Here is a 27,551-nt window from a genome sequence, read left to right as displayed (position 1 = left end):
TCGTCGTCGCCCATGTCTGCATTCCGGGCTGTGTTACACGCCTCGCAAAACAAGGTTCTCACGGCCTCTTCTGTCACAATCCGCATCGCCACAGATGGCACCCTCGCCCACACAGCCATGATGGACACTTGTTGGCAGCTCGTGCGTGGTATACACACCGGCACATATACACACTCCCAGGATACGTAAGCATTCCCGTCAGTCTTGGCTTGCAGCACGATGCACGACACGGACGCTGGTCCCAAGCTTCGTCTCTCCCGCCGGCACCAACTTCGTTGTGGCAAGAGGACGTGCTCTGCAGCCACCCGTTCCGCAGATCTTCGCACGCATGCCATCTGCAACCGCCGCGTTGATTCTTCCGGCTCCAGTAAGCACATTATTCCTCAACTCGCTGGGGTCGTCTCTCCGCAGACCGGCCAAGTACGCGAGCAGCTCCGCAGAACCTAGACGAGAGCGAGGTGTCCGCCTTGCCAGGGGAGTGGTAGCTCCGCTGCTGGCGCCAGCCGAAAGAAGCAGCTCTTTGTGCCTGGTGTCCTCTACTCGTCTACGAATATCCGAGGGAGGGGGCGTGTGCAAAACCAACGGCCCCAGGCAAGCTCACCAGTTTGTTCGTTTGACCACTCGAGTCTCCAGGCTAGGCTGGAGTGTGCTAACCCCGTCGATGACCCAAGAAGGGTCGACAACAACGTTGCCCTGGCACAGGCGTCGTGACGCACACTGGTCTTGGCTGGCCATGGATCTCCGAATCTGCCTATCACTAATGGAGCTGCAGGTTTCGGCCCTACAAGGCCTCGCGGCGGCAACAAGATGGACGTGAACCTATGACATGGAGCACAGAGACCCCTGTGCGACTGTTGCGCGATGTTCATGAAGGTCTCCCAGCAAGCCCTTCAAGGGAGATGCCTGTCCTGTGGGAATCACTGTCGCCACCCATTAGACCCTGAGGATGGGGGGTCAGGGCCACTTCGGTCGTGGCCTTTGCTTCGTGATGTGCAAGAACCTTTGAAAGAGAATGGCAAAGTGTCGACGCTTCAAAGCGAAGAACTCACATAACAGGTACGGGCATGCGGCGATCATTCGTGGATGCCCGAGCTTAAACCGCAGGTCTGCTCGCCCGCGAAAATTTGTGCTTCAGCGATGACGGCAGGATACAAGTGCCCCGGAATGCAAGCACCATTGGCGCACAAAGTCCCCATGGAAGCACGAGAGACCCCCCCAGGCAGGTGATAACAAGCGGAGACCACGAACACTAGGCCTTCGTGCTAGCTTAGCCTCAGGAGGCGGCCTGTTGAGGTGGCCACGGGCGCGGCCATAACCGAAGTCTCATGGGTCATGACAAAGTGTGCCTGCCTCCAGGAAACAGGGAGGTTCGAATTCGTAAGGCAGACAAGTAAGGATGCCGTCAACTATGACAGCTAGACTGTGTTAGAAGAGCCGTGAGACATCGTTTCCGTCCTCGGCCGTTTGTTCTTGCCCAACCCACGGAACCGGCAAGATGCTCCCTCCCCACCTTGGAGATTTTAGATTTTGCCAACCAGCGAGCCCAGCGCGCCACGTCCTGTGTACTGCGCATGGCCGCAGATTCAGCTCGATGGCAGAGCCGGCGTGGATCTTCACCTCCAAGGTCAGACCGGGCTCGGTTGGAAGAAATTTCTCGCTTGTGCCCTATCAGGCTCGCGCAAACGTGCCCCCAAGATTACAAAGACACTACAGGTGGTCAAGCCAAGCCCAGGGGTCCTGCAAGTCCCGGTCTGACTCCGCATGAGGAGAGCCTGTGTGTCTTCCCGGGGCCCTATGATTCACGAGGGTCAGGGAGATCGAGGCGAGGCATATGCCGAGCAAGGCCGAAAATGGCGTTGGTACTCCTCCCATTCGCCCCACAGGGCAGTGAAAAGACCCTCTTGTCGACATCCTGGCCTTGTCTGTTGGTCATTTGCAGAAATGGTCACATTCACGGCGTGGCTAGATTGGAGTCATCGAAATGAGACTCAAGGCTTCCCGTGCAAAGGTTCCCCGAATAACGTGGATGCAAGGGACCATGAGAGCAACGCAGTGTTGCGAGGCGCGTCTAAATCCATGGCAATCGGGGATATAGTAGTACTGGGGATGTGCGCGGATGACGGCCGAGTAGGAGACGAGGGTTCAAGGGGTGGAATGGGGGGGCGTGCATAGCCAAAAGGGCCGTCTAACATAACAGCCGAGTGTTGGACGATCACCAACGGCACTGCTTCATGGCGAATGGACGCTTGACGGTTTACGCGACCTAAGCGCCGTCATAGCCCTACCATGACAGGTGCCACCTTGAGAGCACTACTGCATGCCTGACCGCGCTTAGAAGATGGGGGTCACTGCACAGAGCCTGCACAGAGATCGTGATGGGACCCGACACGGGATCTGGATGCCAGTTGGGCAAGGTGACAGTGCGCTGGCATGTCACGCGATGATGGCTGTGGTATGGCAGTGCCGGGTCTGCGGCTGTTAGGCACGGAGGTAGGGTGGGAGGCAGAGAGGACGGCAAGACTAGGCTGTATGCTTTAGTGGGAACTTGATTCGTGATTCCGTTTGGCATGGGAGTGGACCTGTGAGCTGTAGTCTGTGATGCTTCGTCGCCACTAGTGACGGCAAATTTGCCAGCTCTCTCAGGGGCAGGCCGGAGCTGCGTCCGGAGGAGTACGGACAAGATAGTCCAGCCGAAGCATAGGGAGAAAATTCGTGGCTTGAACAAGTCCTTCGCCTAGCATGTCTAGTCAACAGGCAGCGGCGATTTTGCTCGCTGATGGGAAACACCCAAGTTGCACTGGACAAGGCTTTGCGTCTTCTAGCTGGAGTGGATCCAGAGCCGCAAAGCTACCGTAGTAGCAATTTGACAAAGGATCTTGTTGCGGGCCATGAAAGGGGGTTGGCCCAAGCCGACTAGATCCCACCAGTGACGCGAGCAGCAGTTATCTATACGAGTAGCAGCGGTAGAAGGCAGGTAACAAGACCGCGAAAGACAAAGAGCCGGCTGGATCGGAGCTGCTTACCTCATACTTGATGTTCTGTTGCAACATATGCGGCACAGGAACTCTGTGGAGAACCATGCACAAACGGCCTATAGCTCACGGGCAATTAGTGGTGGCTAGTGAGAGAAGACCACCGTCACTTTCTGTGTGCTCCGGCCTGCCCGCAGCAACCGTGCGGTGCGCCTCTATTGCATCTCTTGCTGATACGGGGGCCCCAGAGGGATGATTGATTCTCCGAATACATCTTGACCAAGAAAATGCACATGGACTCGGCTCTGGTTTCGCAACGACTGCCTGCTTTGTTACAAGCATGTGCAGATGGGGAGAGAGAGCCAAGGGCTTGTACAAGGAACATGCCTGTTGCCGTTGAGTCAGCCTCGACTGCCGGAACCCCTCTCTCGCGCGCGCTCTCACTCCCTCCCTCCCTCTATCTCCCCGGAGAAGGGGCATATGGTTGCGCGCGGCGCAATTGCCAATTTAGGATGGGAGACGCAGAGGTGGCCTTGCTGCCACATTCAGGTTGTAGCGGGGGTCGTGAAGGTAGAGGTCGGGCTCAACTGACAGTAACGCGAACTAGGTTGGCTCCTGGAGGACCAGCCCGCGGTGATGGCGGCTGGACTGGACTCTCCACGCTGCACGACACGGAAGTGTGAAAACAAGCGTGAGCTGGCAAGTGAATGTGTCACGCGGCTGATGTCAATGATCTCTTTGCTCCCACGCAGTCGCTTCGTCAGTGGAGTGGTGTTGCCTGAGCGTGTAACGGCTGAGGGTGTGTGTGGACCGCAGAGGAGGAGACGGCAGGTCTGAAAGGGGGGGTGTGGGTTGCAGACAGGAAGACCAGCCCATCCCGCATTTGAGAGCGCGCCGCAGCTCAATCTGGTCGAGGAGGAACTCGCGGACTACGCCGGGGCCATCTTTGTCTTCGTTCTTGACAGCCGGCTTCGGCATGTCGCGAGAGGGAGTGGGAGCACCAGGACGATCCGATAGGGGGCGTGGAGGGAAAGAAGAGAGAGATGGGGCAGAGAAACCAGGGTGGGATGGAAGTGTGGGCGGAGACGCACGAGGACTGGTGCCGGAGGGGCAGCGGTGATAGCCCGGACGTGGCAGGTACCCGGGCAACTACATTTGATCATGTAAGTGCTCAAAGGGGGCACCAAAGGCAGGAGCGGAGGGGCGGGCAGGCTCGACGGAACCCAAAATGGCCACGGCGACTGGAGGCAGTCGTGCGTCAGTGGTGTGCGACTGGCAAGGATTGGGGGCTCGATGACAAAATGGGCAAAGACGCAGCAGCCTGACTAGGACGGGTGGCAACAAGGGCGCCTGCGCGCGGATGGAGCACAGGGCGGGCGTGCGTGCTGGCGGGCTCGGAGCGACGTCTTTGACCCTGCTCTCTCTGTGTGTGTGTGTGTGTGTGTGTCGTTGCATAGGGGTGGTGACGGAGTAATCTAATTCATCCTGAGAACCCGGGCATCCGTGGTATATTTTGCGCGCCGTCTGTCGTGGCGAGTGGTCGCTGCGACCTCTCTGCCTCGGGACCGATCTTCTGGCAACAGGCTGATGCTTCGACAGCACCAAGAGTCATCACCGAGAGCCCGGGAGCAGCGCCTCTGACGACGAAAGTTCCTTCGGCACTGGCGAGCTGCATATGTGGCAGCAACCCGTGGGGCGCGGCATGGGAGGGGGGAGCCGGGTTGCCACTCCGGAGAGGGGGCCGTGGTCGAGTGTCAAGCGGCAGGGACATGGACTCGAGGGGTCTGGCAGAATACGTGTCGGGCCTGCGCGCAAAAGGCAATGAGATGGGGGGGCCTGGGGGCGCTCGACTGACAACCTGGCAAGAGCGTGCGTGCGAACGAGCTGCTCGTTGCCAAGTCGCGAGAATTGCCCTGTTTAACGCGCACGTTGACGCTGATTGGCTGCACGGCCTCGGGAGTTGATTCTGATTGGGTACCAGAACTCTGGTTCAGCAACTCGGTGCACCAATCAGCAGAGTCCATAGGCGCGGCGGAGGTCCTGAAACCTGCCGGGAGCTGATAGGGCGAGACCGAGGCAGGACAGGGATTCACCCCTCCCGCCTGAGCCCCACTTTGCATGTGCTGCCACGAATCGCCCTCCCGCTCCCAGCAGAGCCTGCCTAGGAGCACGCCCACCAGCGCTTGTACCGGCCCGCTCCCACTCGCGTCTCCAGCACTGTCTACATGCCTTGCAGCAGCCCAAGCGGGGATTCTGCCTCTGGTCTCTTTGGCGGCCACCACGTCACACTTGCCTGCAGGGCGATTGACTGCCCACCCGAGGCGCATCGTCATGCTGAGATTGGGTCGCCTGATCTTAGACGACTGCCCAAGCGCCGTGGCAGGGCGGACGCTGCATCGCGCTTAGTGCTGTTGAGAAAAAGACGCAGGCCGGGCCCTCTCTGCGGCTCACAAGAACACCGAAAGGGTGGAACTCGGTGATGACTATTTGCCGCGTCCACGACGGCCAGAATCGCTCCTCATTCTGGGCATGGCGAGCGTTTCTGGCCCCTGAGAACCTGGTTTTCAGATTTTGTACGAGGGGCCAGACGCAAACATGTCCAACGAGGAATCATGCAACTCGCCCGCCTGCGGACGGTCCGCCTCGTGCGGGCTGAAATCTCAAGCAAGATGCGGATACCAAGGATCTTGGTGTCCAAGATGGCACCAGCAGCGTGAAGCACGACACTTGAGCGGCTTGCTTAGGCGAAAAATTCCCGGAGATTGACCGGGGCCACCCGCAGCTTCTCGCCAGTCTGCATGCTCCAACGCGAGGCCATGAGCCCTCTGTGCGTGCTCCACCTGGTGCAAAGACCTTCCTAAAGGCGCGGCGTTCCAGAGCGTCGGAAGATTACCAGCGACTCAGTTGTGACACATTAGGCAGGAGGCCGTTGACCATATTGGGGGGTCATGTGCGTCGTGGTCGTACGAGGCCGCACCTGGTTGGAAGGGCTTCCAACGGGCCGGGAAGCGCGAGATGGGCTCAGTACAATGGCGGCAGCCAGCAAAGCGCCACTCGAACCTCGATGTGGGATAGAGATGAACCATCAGTCACATCCAATAACTCGAGTTGCTCTTGTTACAGAATCCTGCTGCAGATTCAATGTTCAGCTGAGTCCCTCCACATGATGTGCATCGATGACCGGTTGCGAAGCGCCATTCTTCAAAGAGCCAGCAAGGGCCAATACCCTTGCGGGTTCGGCCCAAGCCCGCATTGCTCGGATCCGTCCGAGGCAGGAAGCTCAGGCCCGTTCTCGAGGATGGAGCATTTCACTATGCCTAGCATAGCCAGGCGTACTACGGTAGTCAGTAGAGCTGGGGGATGGAACCCCAATGACAAAACTGCCTTGCGGCATGGATCAGGGAGACTCTGGCTGCCTGTCAAGTGGATGATGGCAGCACTCCGTTGCTCTTTACCCAGCTCTGCTCCATGCTGCGCAAGAAGCGATGGGTCAGGGCCTGAAGGATAGACCAGGGCTTGGTTGGCTTGTGGTAGCAGTAGTGGAGAACTGCCTTCACCGGACCCAGTTTCCGTCTTCCGTCAGGCGTACCTTGCTCGGTCAGTTTGATCCACTTGCCGGCAGCCCCTTACGATCTGCATAATACGGCTCAAAGTGCTGTCTTGAGCGCCCACAACCCAAGCCCGAACAGTCATGGAACAAGAGCTTTGTGCGCGTCCACCGCGGGTTTGGGATTCCAGGGACGGCGAAGGATCTGTTGTTCTGGGCTGGGAACGACGGCCCGACACAGCATCTGCGCTGTCGAACCTCCAGCTGAGACTCGCACATTTGTGCAAGTGAGCTCGTTGTGCAGGAGAGCACTGCTGAGCACGACTCCCGACAAACCGGGCTTTAAAAGGCGGCCCGGGAAGAGTGGTTCGAGGGGCGAGGCCTACACCCTGAGAGCCAAGCCTGAAAGCTGTCCCCCAGCTGTCACGTTTGCGTTTAGCGCGGAACGGGGGGCTTAGATTCCCGCCAGCGCCACTCTTTAAAGTCGCAATTAATGTCGACTGAAATGAATGGGGGCGGATTGTCCATTTTGCCTGCCGTACCCGCGCCAGCTTTGCCGCTTTGAAAGAGCGACGTGATTGATATCGGATATTGCCCTGTTGGAAGGGAGTACCGCGCTTTACAAGATGGCTTCCGGACAACTTCATTTGCCGTGCTCTTGTGCGGTCGTCGTCCTCTTGAAAAATGATGGATAATTGTTAGCCAGCAGGCCCTTTCGCCGACGTGCGAGGTTTGCGATCTCAGACGGAGCCAACGTTGTAGACGACGTAGTGGTGTCGTGCGGAGGGCACCAGCTCGTCAACATGAGTCCCCCAGATGGATCTCGGGGGCGCGCGTCTTTGTTCTTGCGCAAGCGGTGCTAGTCTGGGGCAAGACTTGTGGCTGCTAGCGAGGGGATGGCTTCGATCTTGATGGGCGCCAAAACTCAAGATTTGAGGCCGGTTGGAGAGCACCTGGGAAAAGGTTCCTGACAAGCATTCGCTTTCGGAGGGGAAAGCCACAAGCCACCAGAGAGGAGGAGAAGACTTGACCCTAGCTTGAGTCCCTCCAGTCTCGATGCTCCGTGTGCACGCACTGTATACATCGGGGCACCCGAGCACGCTCCCTTGGGGTTGCTCCCACCCGGGCAGGCGGGCAGGCAGGCAGGCAGCACAGCCCTGTCACAGAGTGCCGAGATCGATGTGCCAGACGGAGCTTCAAACGCTTTGGCAAGCAACAATTGCATCCATCCTCCAGGAGGCAGCACCACCACCACCCTTCCAGCCTAGCGTTGCAGCAACAGCCGCAACTCACGAGATACACAGACGAGCAGTCGACGCAATCAGCGTTCCCGGGGCACCGATATCGTGGCGGCCGTTGTCTCATCGTCTCCCCGCCCACGACCAAAGAGTGCTCATACACAACTGGCCCCAGATCCATCTCGACGCCTGGACACTTGCCGGCTCGGGTCTGCGGCCACTCTTTGATGGCGATCCCCAGCCTAGCATGTCCCCATCTGTCAAGGGTACGTGCGCTCTGGTGCCAATACATGCAGACGCACAGAGAAGCCCCCAATGCTGCCTTCCACAGCCCCCATGGCCGCAACAACAGGCCTAGGCTCACTGACACTTTGGCTGTTGCTCGCCATCAATGTCAGTTGGCGACGATCGCGCCAGGGCATCGCCACAGCAGGGCGGCTAATACGCAGGCTCGACAGAAAACCTGTGGCCTCGCTACCTATAAGCGACGAGGCCGCTCCCCCCATGCACCACAGCTTGCAGAACGGGCGGGACACACGGTTGACGGCCATCCCCAGGGTCGCCGTAGTGAACCGCAAGCACACCCCTCCCCCTGTGTGTGCAAGCCGGCTGTGGCATGTCAAAGTGCAGCGCAGTGGGGCGCATGTGCGTTTTCATTTTGACTGGCGGGCCTCATGCTTGCCCTGGGCAGCCAGCATGTACCGGAGCAGATCTGTCTTGCGCAAGCCGCCCCGAGCCTCCAGACCAGGACGGGCGCCCTGTCTTGCGCGAGGCATGTGTGGGTAAAGGTTGTGGCCAGGGTCCCTCCTCGGCAGGGTTCTCGATAGAGTAAAGCCCTCTGTGGACCTGGGTCGATGCCCACCTGCATGGCATGCCTCGCCCCTACACTACAGTCCCTTATACCGGCGTTTTTAGATCAGCTCCCTGGGATCAGGCGCGACGTCTCTTCCTCTTTACTTAAGTCGAAAGACAGCCCGGGCCTGTCGTGTTTTGTGGCCCGCATCAGAAGCGACCCGGAAGGCAGACAGACCCTCAACCTTTATCCTCCTCAGTTTGAACAGCTCCTTGATGCTACATCTGCTGCTGCGCCTCGACAACCCGCTGGCTGTTAGACGACTGCAGGGAGGATAGCACGGTTCAGCGAAGGTGCTGTGACCGTACATATTACGTCGTGTCCCCGCAGGCTTTTGCTACTTGTCGTGGGATATCGTTCAACATCAAACATCACCAACAGCAACAACACACCACTTGTTCCCACGCATAACATCATCTCAGAGTGTCATTCTCGAGTCGTCTCCTGCCTTGCAGAATCCCGAAAATGGACGACCACTCTTTCCTCTCCACGGAGCCGTCGAGGCTAGATGGCATGTCCCTTCATGACGCTTTGCCTCATCAGCTGCGGGAAACGCGGACACCCCCGTTGGCAGGACCAAGCTCACACGACCCAGTCTACACGACCGTATGTTGCTCTTGGCTGCAACGATGCTTGCCAAGGAAGCCTCACTAATTCCAAACTCCGCTAGGTTGGCACTTACGGCGAATATCCTATTCCTTATAACAACTCTTCGCTACCAACTCCTGTTTCAGGGGCTGGGTCACCAGAAACTCCCGAAAGCACGCAGGAGCTTCCAATGGTCAAGCACGAACCTGGTACTGGTGATCACGATTCGCCACGTTCAACCTCGCGTGCTGAATGGCACTATGAGAACAGTGTTTCGTACCACAGCCACCCTCACTCGCCTGGCACTCTTCATCACCAATCCCACGGCTATGCGATGTACGATGGACTGGAAGGTTCTGATGAACCCGATATCCACCGGCCTGCAGCCACTGAACCTTCGTTCTGGCCATCCCCAGCCTTGACCACAGAAGTAATGCCCTACTCAATGGACATGAATTCGTCCGCAATGGTCAGGCACGACATGCCACTCGCGCCAAATCTGCATGCTCTTCAGACTCCCCACCATCAATCACACCTCTATCGTCAATCTCATGATACCTATGAGCGAAACTATCATGCTTCAGCATCATCATCGAACGACCTGGGAGGTGTTGCCCAGTCCTACCCACAATACCACCATGCCCAGCCTAGCCTTGTGGTGAACGAGCACAAGGCAGAGACTCGTGACGCCAGCAGGTCGAGCAAGAGTCGTTCACAAAAGGCCTCGAGAAGGTCTTCAGGAGCTCGTCGGATACGCAACAAGCGAGCTACGCCTCGCCCCCGAGATAATTCCGACGATAGACCTGAGCAATACCCCCTTAACCCTGAGGAGAGGATCGCCCTTGACGACAACGTGAAGGAACAGGACAGATACCTCTACGAGTTGAGATGCGAACTTGGCGCATTCAACGGCGAAGACATGTGGGATCAAATTGTGCAAAGATATGCGGAAAAGTATGCACCAAAACGCAAAGCCACACTGCAGATGCAGTTGAACCGAGCTCTAGCAAAACACCAGGTATGGCCCGAATCCGAGGTAAGTTTAAGAACAGTCAATCCGGCTAACACCTTGTGTGGCACAGCGATCATCTAGCTCTCAGCTGACAGCTAGATAGCGAGCCCTTTTGGCCGATGTCATGAGAGACATCGTTCCCGTCATTCGCCAAGAGCTGGAAAGGCGAGGGGGTAGCAGAGCTATGACCTTCTGCAACGAGCAGATCCTGGCACAACTGGTGCGTGAGGGTCATATCTCCGTTGACAACGAGTTGTCCTCTTCGTCACCTGGCGCACGACGCACCAAGCTCATGATTCCGCGCTACAACAAGTCGCGGTCTGCAAGCCATTGCGACCTCAAGAGCCATGATCAGTTGCTCGAGTTGACGGCAGAGCAACTCGATTACATCATGGGCTCGGAAGCACAGAGGGACTTGGCCTCTCACGAGTCCGGGTTCATGCACAATGGTCTTCGACAACACGGATTCATGGACTCTGAAGCCTTCTTGACCAGCACGGCAAGCCACGGCAACACAACATCGCAATCCATGAAGTGCCAAGAGGCTGCCTATTCGAAAGAAGCATATGAGATTGCCGTTGGCAACGGCAGTGTTGCTCCCATTTAGCCCGACTGAGGCGTCAAGCAGAGGTTGATGCTTTTGTGCTCTACTTCATCGCCGCGTCTGGCTGGCTTGTCATCTTTGCTTCCTGCTTCAAATATACCCCATCCATGCATATCATTACCAAGACACTTGCATCAGACTCTGCTTACCAGCGTTCGCACCGATACCACACTTTCACATTTTGCAACGCCTTGGGGAGTCTTCGCCAAGGGCATCACTCATTGCGCGCTTTGGACGAGCTCAGCTCTGCAGCATGGGTTATCGACATCGTCTTTTTTCTTGCCTCAGCTGCAGTACGCATTACGAAGGCTGTACATCATGCGGTATGGATCTGCTGCATTGCGTTGTTTTACGTTAGATCGGCCTTTAGTTCACACGTGAGGTTATGCCTCCAGCAACAATGACACGCTCATTTCCAACCTGATCTGCCAACTGTAATGCTTCGGATTTTTTTGGAATCGTGTAAGCCGTGAAACAAAATGTTTTTGATCTCTAATCAACCCCAACGCCTGACTGTGAATATCATGGCCATTCGTGATGCCGTACTCTTGGCCCAAACATCCAACTCCACTCGCGTGGTGACCCTCGGGCCCAGCCAGAATACCAGACTTTGGAGGCCCTTGGCCCCGAGGAATCCGGTTGCTCAAAAAATGCTTGCTACGCGCGCCAAAGGCAATGGGGGTCCATAACCCCACATGGATCAACGCCTCATAAGAGCATGCCAGTACTTGTAGGAGACTTGGAGAGAGAGAGTGTGTGTGTGAAAAAAGCAAGAGTATTAAAGGGCCGCCGAGATATTGCTTCTGTCGGCTAGATGGCCTTTGCGTTACCCCAGCTTCAAGTGGTTCTGGGTGGATGTTGCTGCATCCACCCAAGCCCCCGTTTCAATTTGAAGGTGGACATCCCCCCTTCCCCTGTATATGTTTGTTGCTGGGGTTTGTTCTTTTTTGTCTACCCGCCTACAATCTACTTGCTTCTTTTTTTCCTCCGCTCATTTTGGGTTTATCACACAGGTGAATGAGCCAGGGGGGGGGGGGGTAGCGGCTTCGAGTTCCCGACTTCGTCCCACCAGAGATGGGATGTTTGTCCCCCCCCCCCCCCTTTCATCCATGGCGGGGGATTTGGAAAGGGGGAGGGGGCAGCAGGATCTTAGGTTTCACGGGCACATGTTGTACATTCGATCATATATTTCTTGGCGGGATATGTATGACGCTCAGGGGGTTACTTTGTTATTCCTGAAGAGTGGGGTTTGTGAGGAATCCCACGACACATCGCGGTCAGCTGATATGCTTGACTCTGGGGCCCTGTTGGTCCCGATTCCCAGCATTGGCGCGTGAATTGTGACGGACGGCCAACGGTCTGTGAAGGCCCCTTGGTGTTTGCTACAAAGCCCGTTCTTTTTCCTGGAATTCCTTTGCGGAGCTGCGGTGTCGAGGTCGAGGCAAGAGTACTTGTCCAAAGTGTAAGCGGACCACAGCGGCGGCGGCGGCGGCAGCATATGCAACTCATCAGGGGCGCTGGCTTTTTGTCTCACATGGGCCGTTGAAGTCATGGGCACGCATGTATCTGTCCTGGTTGGTCGTCCTGGGGGTGGTAGTACAAGACCGCCTGGACATGCCAGGCACGCTTGCACTCTATTCGCAGAGGAGGGGGGGCGGGAGGGACAAAGAGGCTGTCGACATGCCATGCATGGGGTGTGTGCCCGTGTCGGACGTTGGGGCAAAGCAGCATCGGAAGTAGGTACGTCCTAGAACGGGCTTAGATACGCCATGGTGTATACTGGTGACGCATGTGCAAACATCTTTTCCTGTTTGGTTCGTGGTTTCTGGGAATGTGGCTCGGATGTCGAGTGCTGGGAGGCCAACAGTCCTGCATTATGTAAAGGAATCTGACACAAGAGCGGTTCTCCATGTGTGATCGTCCGTTGGTGGCAGATTGCCGCATGCAACCTCTTGAAAGTCCCCTTCCTCATGCAATCTAGTGGCGGAGGATCATGTCATCGATTCTGTCAGTAAGAATACTTCTAATGGGAAACACGTCCTCATCATTGGTACCCGAGAAGTCAATCCTGTTGCTACGCGAGTACACCGCCATTTCCCACGCCCGATGCTCAGAAAAGAATCGAGCCTGGTAGGCATGTCCCCAGTACGTCAAAGTCTCCTTTGAGCACCACAGCCGGCCAACGATTTGGTGTAACCCACAGGCAGAACTGTACATCCTTCACTTTGGCGGGCAAAGGGCATCCGTGCACAGAGACTTGATGGAGGGTGGGCTGTACAATACAAGGCAACAAGGCAATCAATTGAGCCCGACCGTATAAATTAGTTGCTCAAGGAAGCTGCTGGAAGCACCCGCGCCTGGATCAGCCAAGTGGTACAAAACAGGCACACGTGGTCTGCGTGCTCAATATGACATGCATTTATCAAATGGCTGACAGATGATGACCTGCAATGCAAGAGATACATGTCTCCGTGCCACGAGGGCTGTGCTAGGATGGCGGCGGTCGGGCTGGTACCCGATGCCGAGCAGGGTGGTGATCGGGCCGGCCGAGGTTTCGGGCAACCACACGGGTCCGGACGGCTGCCGACATTGTTGGAGGCTCGGCCTGGCCTGGACACGTTCGCTCTCAAGATCGGTCTCTTGCCGGGCAGGCGCAAGGACTTTTGCCTTTTGCAGACCCCGGGTGATGTGCACGGGCTGCTGCGACAGGAATCATGGATTGGCGGAACTTGGCCCCCCTTCATCATCAAGTGAGCCACACTGTGAAAGAGGCACCTGCTCACGCATGCGTCTGTTCCCGCAGAACCCCTGAAGAGGTGCGAAGTGTGAATCAATGCTGCCATGGCAATGTGGGAGGGAGGGTTGTTGTCACGACTGCGCTGATTGGACGACCAAAGAAGGGAGCACTTGCCCAGGTGAGTGGCACGTGTCAAGTTCCAGAAGACCACGTCACTAACGCGGGGACATGGCTGGCACGAGGCTTTCTGTTAGTGGAGTGGGGCCCCGCAACATCAGTGGACCAGGCGTTGATGACAACATCTCGTCTGCGACTGCCCAGGTGGACTGGCAGTCAGTCAGTCAGTCGATCCGCCTCTACGACGTCGCGACCGCAGCCGCCCGTCGACGCTGCTCCCTCCGTGTGACCTCGCCGGCTTCTGTCTCGTGCAGTGCTACACCGAGGCCCATTCCCGTCATCCCTCTCAGCCATCGAGCGCGCCTGCCTCGCGACTCCTCGGCAGTGCACTGGCCCATCTATGCCTGCGCCTGCGCCTCGTCGGCGGTGATGCCCTCGGCAGGCCTGGCCGCCGGGGGCCTCGCCCCCAGGCGTGTCCCTTCCTTGCTGTCCAGCTCTCTCGCATTATGCTCGCTCTCTTCGCTGCTTCTCCTCTTGTTGCTGGCATGTGCCGGCTCCGCGGCCGCCATGCGCCCGGCACGGGTGGCCGAGTTGCGGCAGCAAGCCGTCGACATGTTCTACCACGGCTTCGACAACTACATGTCGGTGGCCTTTCCCGAGGACGAGGTATGATTTCACACCGCCATGAAGCCGGTCGGTCCAGCTCGACGACGCACCTGCTGACATCCTTGCGCTCACAGCTCCGGCCCGTGTCATGCACTCCGCTGACGCGCGACCCCGCCAACCCGGCCAATATTGGCCTCAATGACGTCCTCGGCAACTACTCTCTAACCTTGATTGACAGTCTGTCCACCCTTGCCATTCTCGCCTCTGCTCCCGAGGATGAGAGGGGGACGGGTCCCAAGGCCCTTCGGGATTTCCAGGATGGCGTCGCGGCTCTCGTCGAGCAGTATGGCGATGGCAGAAAGGGCCCATCTGGAAAGGGAGCACGTGCCCGCGGTTTTGACGTCGACAGCAAAGTGCAAGTCTTCGAGACAGTGATTAGGGGTGTTGGAGGACTACTGAGTGCCCACCTGTTTGCGGTTGGCCACTTGCCCATCAATGGCTACGAGGCGCGGTCTAGCGACGGGAACCAGGACGAGCAGCGCACAATCCCTTGGCCCAACGGCTTCAGTTACAATGGGCAGCTGCTGCGACTCGCGCTTGACCTTGCCCAGAGATTGCTACCCGCTTTCTATACCGCCACCGGCATACCGTACCCGCGCGTCAACCTCCGGCACGGCATCCCGTTCTACCTCAATTCGCCGCTGCATGGCACCGCCGGCGCCCAGAATGAGGCGGACCCGTCCAGGGAAATCACCGAGACTTGCAGTGCTGGCGCTGGCAGCCTCGTCCTGGAGTTTACAGTACTCAGCCGGCTCACAGACGATCCGCGCTTCGAGCAGGCTGCCAAACGGGCCTTCTGGGCAGTCTGGGCGCGCCGCAGCAACATAGGACTGATAGGTGCCGGGGTCGATGCGGAGAGCGGCCACTGGATCGGCGCATTATCCGGAATAGGGGCAGGAATCGACAGTTTCTTCGAGTATGCACTCAAGAGCCACATCTTACTCTCCGGGCATCAGCTGCCCAATACTACGCTGCCAAGGCCCGGGCTGTCTACGGATGCCGAACTGCCAGACTCGTGGCTCGACCCCAACAGTATATACCAGCCGCTGTCGGAGGAGGATAACAGCTCCGACACCTTCCTCCAGGCGTGGCATCATGCACATGCTGCTATCAAGCGGCATCTTTACTCCGGCCAGCATCATCCACACTACGTCAACGCCCATGTGTCAACGGGGTCGCCCCAGGCCTACTGGATAGACAGTCTGGGTGCGTACTACTCAGGGCTTCTCGCGCTGGCAGGAGAGATGGACGAAGCCATCGAAACGCATCTCTTGTACACAGCTCTATGGACACGCTATTCTGCTCTGCCAGAGAGGTGGTCTGTCCGCGATGGTCAAGTCGAAGGTGGACTCGGCTGGTGGCCAGGACGGCCGGAGTTCATCGAGTCGACGTACTATCTATATCGTGCGACAAAAGATCCGTGGTACTTGTATGCTGGCGAAATGGTCCTCCGGGACATCAAGCGTCGCTGCTGGACCGATTGCGGCTGGTCGGGCCTGCAAGACGTCCGCACAGGACAACTGAGCGACCGCATGGAAAGCTTCTTTCTCGGAGAGACGGCGAAATACATGTACTTGCTGTTCGACCCAGATCATCCACTGAACAAGCTTGACGCCGCCTATGTGTTCACCACAGAGGGTCACCCACTCATTATCCCCAGCAAGGCGAAGCACTACCAGCCAAAACACAAGTCACGAAACCGAGCAGTGCAACCGTACTATGACGACTCTTTCACCAATGCTTGTCCAAAACCGCCGACCATACCACCTTTGTCCGGCTCTGCTACCGCTGCGAGGAAGGACTTTTTCAATGCGGCCACCTTGATTCGGCTGCATCAGATTGCCAAGCCCGATAGAGCGGCCGGAACAAATATCGGTGCAGACAGTGAGCCCGGAGAGACCCCAGGCGAACCAACCGAGGACCATACAGTGTTCCCATGGACCTTGCCATCAGCGTTTCTCCCTAACGATGGCGTTTGCACGATATCGAAGCGGACGGAGACACAGGTCATCGAGTTTCCGGCAAACACTCAGTCAGGCGGAAGCGCTTTCAACCTCATGTTAGGGTCGCAACATGTCATGAGATTAGGCGGCGACGGACTGGCTATCAACCGTCTCGCGGGGCTGAAAATCGCCATGGCGATGGAAGAGCCTCCAGAGTCGTCCGAGAGAGGATGGCGCATCACCGGCATTGGAAACCTGGCACTTGGGCGTGACGAAAAGGTCTTCATCTCCCGAGATTCGTTGTCTGACATTGTCGACCCTTTATTCAATCGGATTCGGGACTCGGTCCTCTTGCACATCGTGGTGCAGCTCAACCCGACAGAGCAGCTGGAAGCACAGAACGGCACGGCAAGCCCTGTAGAAACACAAGGCCGTCAAGGCGAACACGTACTTGAGGGGCATGCAGATTTTGGGTCCGGCCTGCTGAGCTCCCTGCTGCAGCAAATCACCTCTGTTCTCCGAGAACCAATCGCGACGCTAGGCCCGGAGCCCTCAAAGACACCACAGCACGAATACGAACAGCTTACGGCCATAATCCCCACCGGCCCGGGAGTTGCGCCTCTCCCGTCGACGCGCCAGGCTCCGGACGTTGTCAACATCCTCAACAACCATAACAACATAAAGGCCAACATCGGCGCGCTCTCGTGGCAGACCATCTTCTTGACCGACACCGCGTGCGACGGCAAGCTGCCCGACGCGGCGCCGCGCAACCACCAAGTCATCGTAATGCGCCGAGGCGGGTGCTCCTTCTCCGAGAAGCTCGCCAACATCCCGTCCTTCGCGCCCAGTTCGAAGTCGCTGCAGCTCGTCATTGTCGTGTCCGGCGAGGCGCACGAGTCGACGGCGATCCAAGCCACCGAGGAGGATCCGTATGATTACAACTTTATCCGGCCGTTGCTCGACGAGGTACAGAAGACTCCCTCGGGAGTGCTCCGCAGGTACCCGATCCCCATGGTTATGATCCAAGGCGGTGACGCCGTGTACGACCTCCTGAGGGACGCGCAGAGTCTGGGCTTCCGTAGGCGGTACCACGTCGAGAGCCAGGGGCTCAAGATCAATAATCTCGTCGTCGTATGAGCAGTCGGGCTCGCGGACGCCTGGGAATTTTGTGTACTGAAAGGGAACGACAAGAACCCCAGACTTGTACCTGAAACGATTAACCATTGCTATATTATAAAGAAAGAGACCGGGGCGAAGATAACTCATCCACTCTACGCGTACAGCTAGTCTAGCACACGTTCTACGCTTGTCATGTATATAAATCCACTCGATACCAAGAAAATTATCCCCGTGGTGTGTTTTTATTCCCAATGGTTCTCATGGGGTGTGCTTTTGGAAGCACGTGTCCCCGTCGCGCGTGCCCGTTTTCGCGATGTCCCCTTGCTTGGGCCAAACGGGGCTTGTCCGACCTCGCTGGTGCTGTCTGACAGGCTTGGGGCATACTTTGTATGAGAGAGAGCTCTGCTCATGGTTGACACAGATCTAGTTAGTTCCTGCTCGATCCATGCCCGATAAGAAAGCTCTGCTAAGAGTCACTAGCATGCACGTGGATTACCTTGCATCGTCAATGTTGTCAAACATGGCCAGCCCGCGTCGCCTGCATCGGTCTTGGGTCTCTGATGTTGTTCTTCTCACGCCGAGCGCACGTGGTTTCTATCGGTGGTTAGATTGCACGAACGTGCGTAGCATGACATCTGGTATTAGGTGCGTCGGAAGTCTATAATAAGTCAGGATCGGTCGGTGCCGAGCAGGTCATGAGAAATGGTAGTATATCGACACCTGTCCGTCGTGCTCTCCAAGAGAGGAGGAGAGAGAGCGTGTGTGTGTGTTTCAAAGAAAAGAAAATAAGCCAAGGAAAACCCGCCAAAACGCCATCTTCATGCATAGCCTCTCCAACTTTTGTTTCTGCGTGTGGCGATGTTACAGCAAAGATGACCGCATCTGGCCGACCCTTTACCATCCCCTCACCGTCTAAGTGTAAAACGCGTGATGCTGCGATTGGCCACATACGTGACGCAACGACTCGGCTCATGCCCTCATCACGGAATCATGGTCTATTATTGTCTTTGATTGTTGAATGTGTCGCACCTGCATAGCTCGGATGTTGAAAGCCGCCGGACCAATAAGAAAGAACTTTGCCGTATGGGCGGCCCTTCTACTCGATATCCTCGAGCAGAGTGAGCATCTTGCGGGAGGGGCCAAGACCGAGCTTATCACGGCCCTTGAGGAAGCTGAGCTCAATCATGAAAAGGAAGCCAAGGAGGTTGCCCTGGGACTTCTCGACCAGCTCTGCAGCCGCGATAGCAGTGCCACCTGGTAATAGTCAAGTCAGTTCAAAAGTACTTGGGGGCACGAGAGGCGAGTTGATTGCAGCGAGGACCAAGAAGAGCAGGCTCTCGTGTTGTCAGGGGCAGATGGTGCCACGGGCGATAACGGGCGGTGGACCCCACCAATGTGGCAGGCATCGAGACCTGCGTTGGTGGGGCAGGGCTCTGGCGGGGCATGAAAGAGGGCCGATTGCGACGCAACTGGAAACCGACACGGATGCGCCGCGACGATTGGCGGCCGCACAAAGAGAGGAAAAAGAGGTGCTTACCGGTCGCGATGATGTCGTCGACAATGAGAACCTTCTGGCCGGGCTTGACGGCACCCTCCTGGATCTCGAAGACGTCGTCACCATACTCCTTGGTGTAGCTGACACTCAGGCACTTGCCGGGCATTTTGCCCTGCTTGCGGACGGGCACAAACGAGGCACCAAGGCGCAGGGCCAGAGAGGGCCCAAAGAGGAAGCCGCGGGCCTCGAGGCCTACCAGAACATCAGGGCCGTCGGAGCCAAACTGCTCCTTGATCATGTGCTCGAGGACGTCAAGGAGAGCGCTGAAGGTGGTGGGGCTCTGGAAGACGGGCAGGATATCGATGAAGTTGATGCCAGGCTTGGGGAAGTCGGGCACCCGGCCGAGGGCGTCAATGACCATCTTCTTGGTCTGCTCAATGTTGGAGGCCATGATGGGCGGTTTGGATTGTGAAGCCGTTGCGTGGTGCGAGTGTTGTTGTGGCGTAATAGAGAATGGGCGTGAGGGTTACAGACGAGCGGGCGGGTGGTCGCAGCGGTGGTGGTGAGATATCGAACGGGGTCGATATTTTTTTATCGGACGGGAGAATTGGGAGGGACGGGTGGAGGCGGGGGCGGGCTATCGTCGCGAGGCATGGAGGAATCTAGTGATCTGGTTGGCGGTGGTAGCTTTTTTTTTTTTGGTCTGCAGCGGGCGAGGAGCAGTTGGCAGGCTGGGAGCGCAAAAGGGCCAGCTGGGGCTTCGGGCGGAGGCGGGCGAGAGTGGTCGGATCAAGGGGGGAAAAACACAGGAGGGATCCGTTGAGCTTAGCAGGCGGAGATCGTCGTCAGAGACTGCGGGACAGAGCAGAGGCAGGAGGAGAGAAGGGAACGGGGGAAAAGAGAGGAAGCAGATGCGATGGCGAGATAAGGCGGAGGCTTGGGTGGCCGGGCAAGGCGCGCGTGCGTGTCAGACAGACTACAATGGGCGGTATGAAGGGCCTTTGACCAGTGGTTGTCTCGACCAGCGCAAACTAGGCTGGCTGGCAACCGACCTTATTACCTGTCTGAGCTGGCAGCAGCAGGCACGGCGCGCCTCGAGAGCGCCCGGTCGTATCCTTTGCGGCGACCCGGGTCGGGTGTGTGGTGTGTGTGTGTCTCTCTCTCTGTGTGTGTGTGTGTGTGTGGCACGACCAGGGTGGGGCGGAGCTTCTGGCTGACAAAGGGCAGGCAGTCGAGGCAGTCGACAACAAGGGACATGCACTGCCTAAGGTACGTAGCGAATGGGGGCCTGGCGATGGCTGGCCGTCCGTCTGTCCGTGAAGCAGTGAAGCCCGCGAAGCTTTCTTGTCGTGGAGCCGTGAATGATTGTGACGGTCTCACGGGTTTCCAAGGTTGTTTCGTGCGCCCGCGGAAGGCAGCCCCGGCCCCACGGGTGCGCCTGCCGGGCCCCGGTGACTCAGCCCTCGTTTTGCTCGAGCAGCAACAAGACTCTCCAGGGCGGCCACTTACACAATCCATGGAGGGATGGATCGATGGATGCCGCCGGGCAGCGTCATTGTGTGCTAACAAAAATACAGCCGCACGCTGCCATGTATGTACCTTATGTGCGCCACTGGCAACCTCCACATCATTAACCTCACGCCGAGCCGCCCTGCCAGGTTTCGCCCTGGGGATGCGGGCCAAAGTCCCTGCTCGGCCCATTGTCTTGTTGCAACGACACTGGAGCAGCTGACGCGTCGGCGGGTACGCTTCGCGGGTCCTCGCCAGATACGCAGTAGATGTCCAGGACAGTCAGCCAGGCAGGCAGTCGTGGTGTTGCTGGCCCGGTTCCACAATTGGCCGCCGGGCCCCTCTGTCACTTACACAGCTCAGATGTCTCGCCAAGTACATTGTCGATCCTGGGCAGCCTCCATGTAACCTCGTCTGTTCTTTGGCATCTCGCCACTTGATGATGGGCCGCCCTCTAGATTTCTTCTTATATGCTCGCCCAGCCTCTGAGCCTCTCCGCCTCTGCTCATCGACGTCGCACGACCCGCACCCTCCAGATCGATCCTGTCTCAGGAACACGTCGGACTAGCACTGGCACTCCACTCACACAGAAGCAAGCCCTCACTAACCTGTCCAGACACCACAATCTCCACGCCGAGCACTGGCATGTCGCCTTGTACTCACTCGCCGGCTGCCATCCGTGTCATGAAATAGATTTTTTTTTGGCCAGTGTCCACCTCGCATTGCTCGAATGGAGGCGGTCAAGCCATCCCGCAGCACCTCGCAGCATGTTGCGTGCTCATGACGCCGGACAGGCTCAGACTCACAGGTTTGCCATCAAATGAACTCGCCCCCCGACTATACTCTCCAAGCTGGACTGTCGATGCATTCGCTTGCGCACACCAGCGGCGACTCAAAAGGCCTGGACGTCACAGCCTTGTCACACCTTGTTGAGCAGCCAGCGCCACGGCCTTTGCGACACCCTCCATCGATTGTATCGGGTGCTCACTGCAGCCCATAAGATAGTCAGCAACACACACCCTGCTTCATCTGCCCGAAAACTCGACATGGGGCGATTGCTGCCGGGCAACTCATGTTGTGACAGAACAGAGAGGGAGCCAGGCTATCCGATGCTGCCGCCGTGTCCTGGTGCAGTCCGTAGGCGTCACGGCCACCCAGCGAGCAGAGAAATGTCCATGGTTGTTGCCATTTCTTCGCAAACAACACCCACCCGTCCTCACAACCGGCAGCTTCCCCGGATTGTCTCACAAAAGGTTACCGTTCCGTGTGCGACGACGGGCCGCCACCCCTCCCCAACCTTGGAAGCTCTTCACCCCGCAAGCCTCCAGCTCTTCTTATGTGAACACAAGCATGCAGCTCCAGTGCCTTGGCAACTCTGCTTCGTCGTATCAACGCCACAGCCGGCGTTGGCCCACCGTGTCCTGCACCACCATACATTACCCCCACGAAAGGTTGCGTGATGTGATATTCCTCGCCTCGGCACAGCCATGGAGGAAGCTACCCTCGCTCACCGGTCCGCCGCACTAGGGGATACCCATTGCTTTTCTATCGCAGGAGGGGATAAAAGTCAGAATGGTTTCTCACAATGACCAAATACGCAAGTAAAGTAGCGTTGTGTAATGGAAGCCCAGCACTCTATGACTACACGCCGGCCAATCGGCGCAGGCGCGTGTGCGCAGCCAATGCAGCCATTCGATGCACAAGGACACGCCTTCCATCACCACTTGCATGATGCCCTCACCGCCACTTTAGCACCAAGGCCGAGAATGCTCATGCAATGCAAGCGGTTTTCGCGCCTCGTCGCAAGGCGTTGGTTGAGCAGGCAGGCAGGCAGGCAGGCAAGAGGCCAAGTCTCTCAGGACCGAGGCGGCAGCAGGACAACCGGCGGCAGGTCAAAGTCGCTGGTGGTTCCAGCAAAGTCCAGAATCGTCACAGTATCCGGAGCTTCCGACTAGGCAGGCAGCCCGGGGGTTCTGGGGTGAGTAAAAAAATATGAGACGGGATGGCGCTTGTTGCACGCCAGACACTTTCCACGCACCACCACGCTCGGATTCACCTCTGTAGGGAGTGGCCTGTTTTGATTCAATGTCAAGAGCTACTCAGATCACGTTGTACAAGTTCATCTCTCAAACGAATAAAATAACATTAGGATATGTCGCAAAGTACAACCAATGGATAAAAACAAGGCCGGGGAATATCTCCTGACGCAGGTGGCGGCAACGCTTTTCTTTGCCCTCCCAATTCATAAAACATGCTTTTTGTGTGTGCGTGCCCTCTCAAGGTCCAGATGGCATATACCAAGTGAAAACAAAATGGTGAACAAGGACTCGTGGAGTCCACAACGCGAAACGTGGCCATCTATGCTTCTACGCAAAAAGGCGCGCGGCGTCTGTGCCAAAAAGATCTCCCTTTGAAGCGCCACTTCCAGCCGCTGCAGTCATGCAAGTCATGAATTTCGTCAGAGACGCGCTGCAGGGGTCGGATTTGTGGCTAGGCGCAACCCAAGCCATCTCCCAAAAGGTGGAAGCGACCAGGCGGCTAGGACCGGTTTCTGTATGCTCACATCCCCTCAAGTGGTTGTGAAAAGTTGTAATTAAAATCCAGCAGACCATCCAGCATCCAGTGTTGAGGGTCGAAGAAGTCGTAGTTTGCGTCGCCGGCATAGCCTATGCCCGCAATCATGCTGTTAGGGCCATTGCTGGTGATTCCGTGGGTCGGCTGCGGCGTGAGCCCGCCGTTCATGTTCGGCAGGCTTTGCGAGATGTTTTGTTGTTGCGGCGGCATCAGTGTGCTATCAAGATGCGTCGATGATGCTGAAGACTCGTTAGCCGAGTCCGGGTTAGTTGCTTGTTTGAGCGCTGCTCAATATTAGCTCATGCGCACTGCTACCACGCGTGCGCGGCTATGTTACAACACAAAAGCAAGTCATGAATGAGGCTGGCGAGGGGTTTCCTTACAGTCAAGTGTGGCTCGTCCAGCGGCCTGGAACTCTTCTCTCCACCGCCAGATCGAGTCGAAGACAAGGCTCATACTGTGCCGGCAGCGTACCTTCAGCTGCAGGCTATCGTCGATGTTGGCTGCCGGGTCGTCCTCGTGGTAGGTGTTCTTGCCCTTCTCAAGGCGGGCGCCGTTCCACATCTGCACCATAAGCTCGGCTAAACGCCACTGGAGATCGTTCTCTAATACGCTCGTCGTCCGGATGGCTTGTACAGTCTTGTGAAATAGTTGCCGGCCGCGGTCGAAATCAATGGTCTTAGCAAAGAACGAGCGCATCAGTTTCAGCAGGGCGAAACCCGCGGCCACTAGCATCTGCTGCACATAATTGGTAGCATAGAGCAAAATGTGGCGATTCGACTCCTCGAAAAGCACGTCTAGGAATGTGGACACAGCCCTCCATAAGCCCATCAGATCATCCATGTATCCGGGCGTTGTGCTTGAGTCGAAGAAGCCTGCTAGCCGCAAGTGTACTGCAGCGGCCTTGAGGTGGACAATCACAATCGAAGAGAGCGGTTGAGAATGGATGGACGCCTGCAAGTCTGCGTAGTCTCTGCGATATACGCGCATGAGCATGGCTCGATGCTCATCGCCTGCGACTCCTCGAGGGTCACTAGCGTTGCTATACATCTCCTTGGAGATCTTGTCGCAGAATCTCTCGATGCGCAACCGTGCCTCAAGCTCCGGGGCCAGCGTGAATGGCGTATCCTCGCCAGGGCGTATTGAAAGGGTCCAATCGTACAAGGTCGAAGCTGGCTGTCCATAGCCTGTTCCTATCGATTGGGCGACGATGTTACAAACAGCCCAGGTCGTCACGCGGTCGTGGAGCTGGTCTTTGTTCAGCTCTACAGAGACTCGTGAGAAGTCTTGAGTATGATTCGGGCGGTGCAAGCCGATACCGGTTGCAGCCTTCATCATGACTCCGCACAAGATGTGTGTCGGATCAGCTGTTGTTGTGCTTGTTGGCAAGGGCCAGGTGCACAAGAGGCACAAAGCCTTGACGACAAAATAGCTGTTTGGGACATCGCCCACGGTGTTCCACAACAACCTATTGAGGGGTCCGTTGGCAAGCTCGTGAAGAATACTAGGCTTCGGTCGATACCTGCGCGAGGCGATGGCGACAATGGACCAGAATAGCAGTGCGTGCTGTTGGTAGAAGAGGTCTGGTGACTGTTCGGGGTTGAGGAACGGTAAGAACGGGTGGTAGCAGGTAAAATATTCCTGGAAGAGGCCGCGAACGTCTTGATCGGTGAGTCGAACGGATTCGAGTTCGTATGCGTAATGTTGTGCAGCCATGCTGTAGGAACCTCCCCGCTTGAGGGTCAGCAGGGAGCTCACGGCCTCATCAGAACCCATGAGAGATGGGTTGCGGGTATGTGAGTAGCCGTTGGTTGCCACGGGAGACTGCAGCTGTGACGCCAGGTCTTCGTGGTCATCCTCGAGAACGTAGCCTTGGCTCTTGGCTGCCCGGATGTTCCGCCGGAGCCGCTCAATCTCTCTCTCCATTTCGGCATGTTTCGAACGCTTGCCGACACGCTTGAAGTTGGACTCGATTTTGCAGTCGAGCTTGAGGCGATTGCAGCGCGAGCAGCTCTGAAAGGGGTCCTGCACAACATCGCATCGTAACTAAGAGAGTGCGATCAACCGTCAGCTTCCAGGATTCTTTCAAGGGTCGCAAAGGAGGAGATCTGTTCGGACGAATGCATTTGAATGACGAATTGGAAGAGCCAGTCTCGGGGAAATGCGTGTCCGAAATGGGTGACGCCAGGCAGCTCGCCCGATACCGGTGGACCACGATGAGGATCGGATGAGAAGAGACACACCACGCCGCAGACTCGGCGCAGAAACGAAGCGTACGCCTTGGTGCACCCGGGGAAATGATACTGACCTTTTGCTGGCGGCACTCGTTGCAAGCGCGTTTGACCCCTGGCTGACGTTTCTTGTCGTTTGGATCTAGCATCGAGTGGTCTTCATCGCCACTGCCAGGGCTACTATCCAGCCCAGTCGTGCTCCTTTTGCGCTTGATGGAGCCGTGGCGGGCAATTGGGCTGATAGGGGATTGGGAAGCCGAAGGGCCTCCCACACCGACCAGCGCGCGCGCCTCCATGGTGGTAAGGGAAGGCGCGGTGGTGGTTTGCTCTCACAGACGGATTTTCAGCCTCGGCAGCGAGGCCGTCGAGTGGACGACAGCGCAGCACAGGGCCGCACGAGCGGAGGCCCGGGTCCGTGCCAGCGGCGGAGGCGAGAACGGAGGACGTGTTGTGGATTGCGGACGGCGGCGCGGAGCGGGACGGGTGCCGTTGGGGAGAAGCAAACACCACACACACACACAAAAAAAAAGTCTTGGGGGACTCCGGTCTCGCGAGGATGAAGGTTCCGAACCGGAGGCGGCGGAGGAGGGAAGGGCGAAGGTAAATAGCAGCAGGCTGGGTGAAAAAGCACGAGGACGGGGCCCAGGGTGGAGCGGGGTCGAGGTGGACACGCTGCCGGCCCAGCGATGTCGCCTGCTCAGCGCCGCCAGGCCCTTTTCGTCAACTCGCCCGCTTAGGCAGGTCCGACCGGACCTGCTGTCCCTCTGGGCCCGCCAGGTGGTTCTTTCTTGAGCATACCCGACCTGGAGAAGCACAATCGAACAACCTGACAGAACTTTGAAGCATCGTCGCGACCAGCGTCCAGTCTTGCTTCCAACGACCTCCCCAGCCATCGATCTCTCTGTGGCACATCCAAGCAGCGAAGCAATTAACCCATCACACCCGTCCCGTGCCAGCCAATCGAGGCTGACACCATCCCCAAGCCTGACCACCACCCCCTGCGATGCCGCCTCCTCTCCAATGACTGCAACCATTGACACCGGGCCCATTGGCAACCCGCTCTGGGCCACCATGCAACGGCTCTGCAAGGCAAGCATCCCACTCCGCGCCTGCAGAATGGAGCAAATGCGCGGCAGTGGAGTCTGGGGCTTCGGCTCCTGTCCACCGAACACTGATGGGCACTGTGGCGGGAGCGGGCGGAGCTCCGCCTTCCATCGTGTATTCGTGTATTCGTGTATGCATCGCAAGAGAGCCGGTGAGGTGACTGCACGGTAATTCAGCAACCCAGGCCATCTTCAAGGTCACTAATCAACTATTTCGTCAACTCTTCAGCGATGGCCTGCCGAGTCATGACCAAACCACCGGGTTTTGTGCAAGCTGAGGCTGCATGCTTGGCAGATAGCTCGGCCTGCTGAGCCGCGAGACGCTCCCAGCCCATTTTGACACGAGCCTGATCGGAAGGGCGCGAGAGTCGGCGCCACCACCGACGGATCCCTGGATGATCTCCTCTCAGGGTCTTTGACTCCGCCAGCGCCGCTAGCCTGAAGCCTTCGTTCGGTCGTCCAATGGCTACTGTGGCCCACGCTGCGTACTGCGTAGGCCGACCGGGCAGCCCAGAGCCGGGTCCACCACACCATGACTCCTGGCCAGGTCGTCGCACTAAGAGCTTCCAAGGTTGCCGTCGGCGTACCAGCCACCGCGGCTGCTCGCAAGGATACACTGGCCCCACGCCGTGACGCACTCTTGGGAACTCTCAACGCCAGCTCCGGCTCCCGGACACGGGCTGTCGCTGCACAGGAAAGGCCGCTCACACTCTACGCAGACGACATGGCATCACAGCGCCCACTACAGCCAAAAGGGCCTTTAAAGGCTCCCAGGAGGGACCCTTGCCCAAAGACCTTTGCTTCCTTGCCCAAACCTCTCAAGGCCGTGAAAGCCACCAATGCCGCCGCCACCACACGGCCGGCTCGTGCTGCCCGTATGCGCTCTCCGTCCCCCTTCCTTTCCTCTTTTCGACAAGACACACGATGTGCCTTGAGGTACATAGCACAACTCGCGGATGGACTGACCAGATCCCATCACACACAGGACCGCCGATTGAAGTCTACTCTTGCGCCGTGCCACAGCCATTTGTCGACCCTTCGGTGCTCGAGGATCGTGCCCGTGTCAAGGCGAGGGAATCTCGAGAGTAATGCCAGACATGAAAAGCTACCATCCACGCTGTTCCACAAGAGATCCTGTCATAAAGGTTTCAATTCATATCGTCAGGTGAAATAGAGGGTTTCGCTAAAGTCATCCAGAGAAGGCAATGCAAGGCCTACATGATACGGCTGGGACTTCGCAGAC

The 27,551-nt window shown here is 57.5% G+C and overlaps 7 protein-coding genes across 7 annotated transcripts; 4 read left to right on the top strand and 3 right to left on the bottom strand.

Annotated features, from left to right (window-relative positions):
• The first annotated feature begins 238 nt into the window (after nt 1-238).
• B0I36DRAFT_141528 (uncharacterized protein) lies at nt 239-1,014 on the top strand. Its single transcript, XM_046148377.1, has one exon. The coding sequence runs from the start codon at nt 329-331 to the stop codon at nt 815-817; it is 489 nt and encodes a 162-aa protein (XP_046010454.1). The 5' UTR covers nt 239-328; the 3' UTR covers nt 818-1,014.
• Nucleotides 1,015-3,967: 2,953 nt separating this feature from the next.
• Nucleotides 3,968-4,404, top strand: B0I36DRAFT_141521 (uncharacterized protein). The gene has a single exon (XM_046148376.1). The coding sequence runs from the start codon at nt 4,016-4,018 to the stop codon at nt 4,295-4,297; it is 282 nt and encodes a 93-aa protein (XP_046010453.1). The 5' UTR covers nt 3,968-4,015; the 3' UTR covers nt 4,298-4,404.
• Nucleotides 4,405-8,982: 4,578 nt separating this feature from the next.
• Nucleotides 8,983-10,625, top strand: B0I36DRAFT_141494 (uncharacterized protein). The gene is made up of 4 exons (XM_046148375.1): nt 8,983-9,216; nt 9,281-10,216; nt 10,281-10,430; nt 10,524-10,625. Exons 1-3 carry the CDS (start codon nt 9,076-9,078, stop codon nt 10,311-10,313), a joined length of 1,110 nt encoding a protein of 369 aa, XP_046010452.1. The 5' UTR covers nt 8,983-9,075; the 3' UTR covers nt 10,314-10,430; nt 10,524-10,625.
• Nucleotides 10,626-11,989: 1,364 nt separating this feature from the next.
• On the bottom strand, nt 11,990-12,775 carry B0I36DRAFT_327559 (uncharacterized protein). Its single transcript, XM_046154488.1, has one exon. It carries the CDS (start codon nt 12,499-12,501, stop codon nt 12,028-12,030), a length of 474 nt encoding a protein of 157 aa, XP_046010451.1. The 5' UTR covers nt 12,502-12,775; the 3' UTR covers nt 11,990-12,027.
• Nucleotides 12,776-14,235: 1,460 nt separating this feature from the next.
• Nucleotides 14,236-17,414, top strand: B0I36DRAFT_246285 (glycoside hydrolase family 47 protein; the record flags this gene model as incomplete). Its single annotated transcript, XM_046150219.1, has 2 exons — nt 14,236-14,334; nt 14,409-17,414. 2 exons carry the CDS (start codon nt 14,236-14,238, stop codon nt 17,412-17,414), a joined length of 3,105 nt encoding a protein of 1,034 aa, XP_046010450.1.
• A 1,078-nt stretch (nt 17,415-18,492) lies between these two features.
• On the bottom strand, nt 18,493-21,047 carry B0I36DRAFT_375418 (adenine phosphoribosyltransferase; the record flags this gene model as incomplete). Its single annotated transcript, XM_046160367.1, has 3 exons — nt 18,493-18,650; nt 18,934-19,321; nt 21,009-21,047. 3 exons carry the CDS (start codon nt 21,045-21,047, stop codon nt 18,493-18,495), a joined length of 585 nt encoding a protein of 194 aa, XP_046010449.1.
• A 1,839-nt stretch (nt 21,048-22,886) lies between these two features.
• On the bottom strand, nt 22,887-25,767 carry B0I36DRAFT_141424 (uncharacterized protein). The gene is made up of 3 exons (XM_046148374.1): nt 25,283-25,767; nt 23,358-25,020; nt 22,887-23,258 (listed from the first exon to the last, which is right to left on the bottom strand). Exons 1-3 carry the CDS (start codon nt 25,499-25,501, stop codon nt 22,960-22,962), a joined length of 2,181 nt encoding a protein of 726 aa, XP_046010448.1. The 5' UTR covers nt 25,502-25,767; the 3' UTR covers nt 22,887-22,959.
• Between the last annotated feature and the right edge of the window lie 1,784 nt (nt 25,768-27,551).

Source organism: Microdochium trichocladiopsis (assembly GCF_020744255.1).
Source record: "Microdochium trichocladiopsis strain MPI-CAGE-CH-0230 chromosome Unknown B0I36scaffold_7, whole genome shotgun sequence".
In the NCBI taxonomy this organism is placed as follows: domain Eukaryota; kingdom Fungi; phylum Ascomycota; class Sordariomycetes; order Xylariales; family Microdochiaceae; genus Microdochium; species Microdochium trichocladiopsis.
Note: the sequence above shows the minus strand (reverse complement) of the source record. Positions and strands in the feature narration are given on the sequence as shown.

Bases quoted from the DNA above. Each gene is read 5' to 3' on its own strand.
- B0I36DRAFT_327559 (XM_046154488.1), bottom strand. From the start codon at position 12,501: ATGGCATGTCGACAGCCTCTTTGTCCCTCCCGCCCCCCCTCCTCTGCG.
- B0I36DRAFT_141424 (XM_046148374.1), bottom strand. From the start codon at position 25,501: ATGGAGGCGCGCGCGCTGGTCGGTGTGGGAGGCCCTTCGGCTTCCCAA. The intron at 25,021-25,282 runs GTCAGTATCATT...GCACTCTCTTAG, and splicing joins ACGAGTGCCGCCAGCAAAAG to TTACGATGCGATGTTGTGCA. The intron at 23,259-23,357 runs GTAAGGAAACCC...AATATTGAGCAG, and splicing joins TGGACGAGCCACACTTGACT to CGCTCAAACAAGCAACTAAC.
- B0I36DRAFT_141521 (XM_046148376.1), top strand. From the start codon at position 4,016: ATGGGGCAGAGAAACCAGGGTGGGATGGAAGTGTGGGCGGAGACGCAC.
- B0I36DRAFT_141528 (XM_046148377.1), top strand. From the start codon at position 329: ATGCCATCTGCAACCGCCGCGTTGATTCTTCCGGCTCCAGTAAGCACA.
- B0I36DRAFT_141494 (XM_046148375.1), top strand. From the start codon at position 9,076: ATGGACGACCACTCTTTCCTCTCCACGGAGCCGTCGAGGCTAGATGGC. The intron at 9,217-9,280 runs GTATGTTGCTCT...AAACTCCGCTAG, and splicing joins ACGACCCAGTCTACACGACC to GTTGGCACTTACGGCGAATA. The intron at 10,217-10,280 runs GTATGGCCCGAA...TGTGTGGCACAG, and splicing joins GAGCTCTAGCAAAACACCAG to CGATCATCTAGCTCTCAGCT.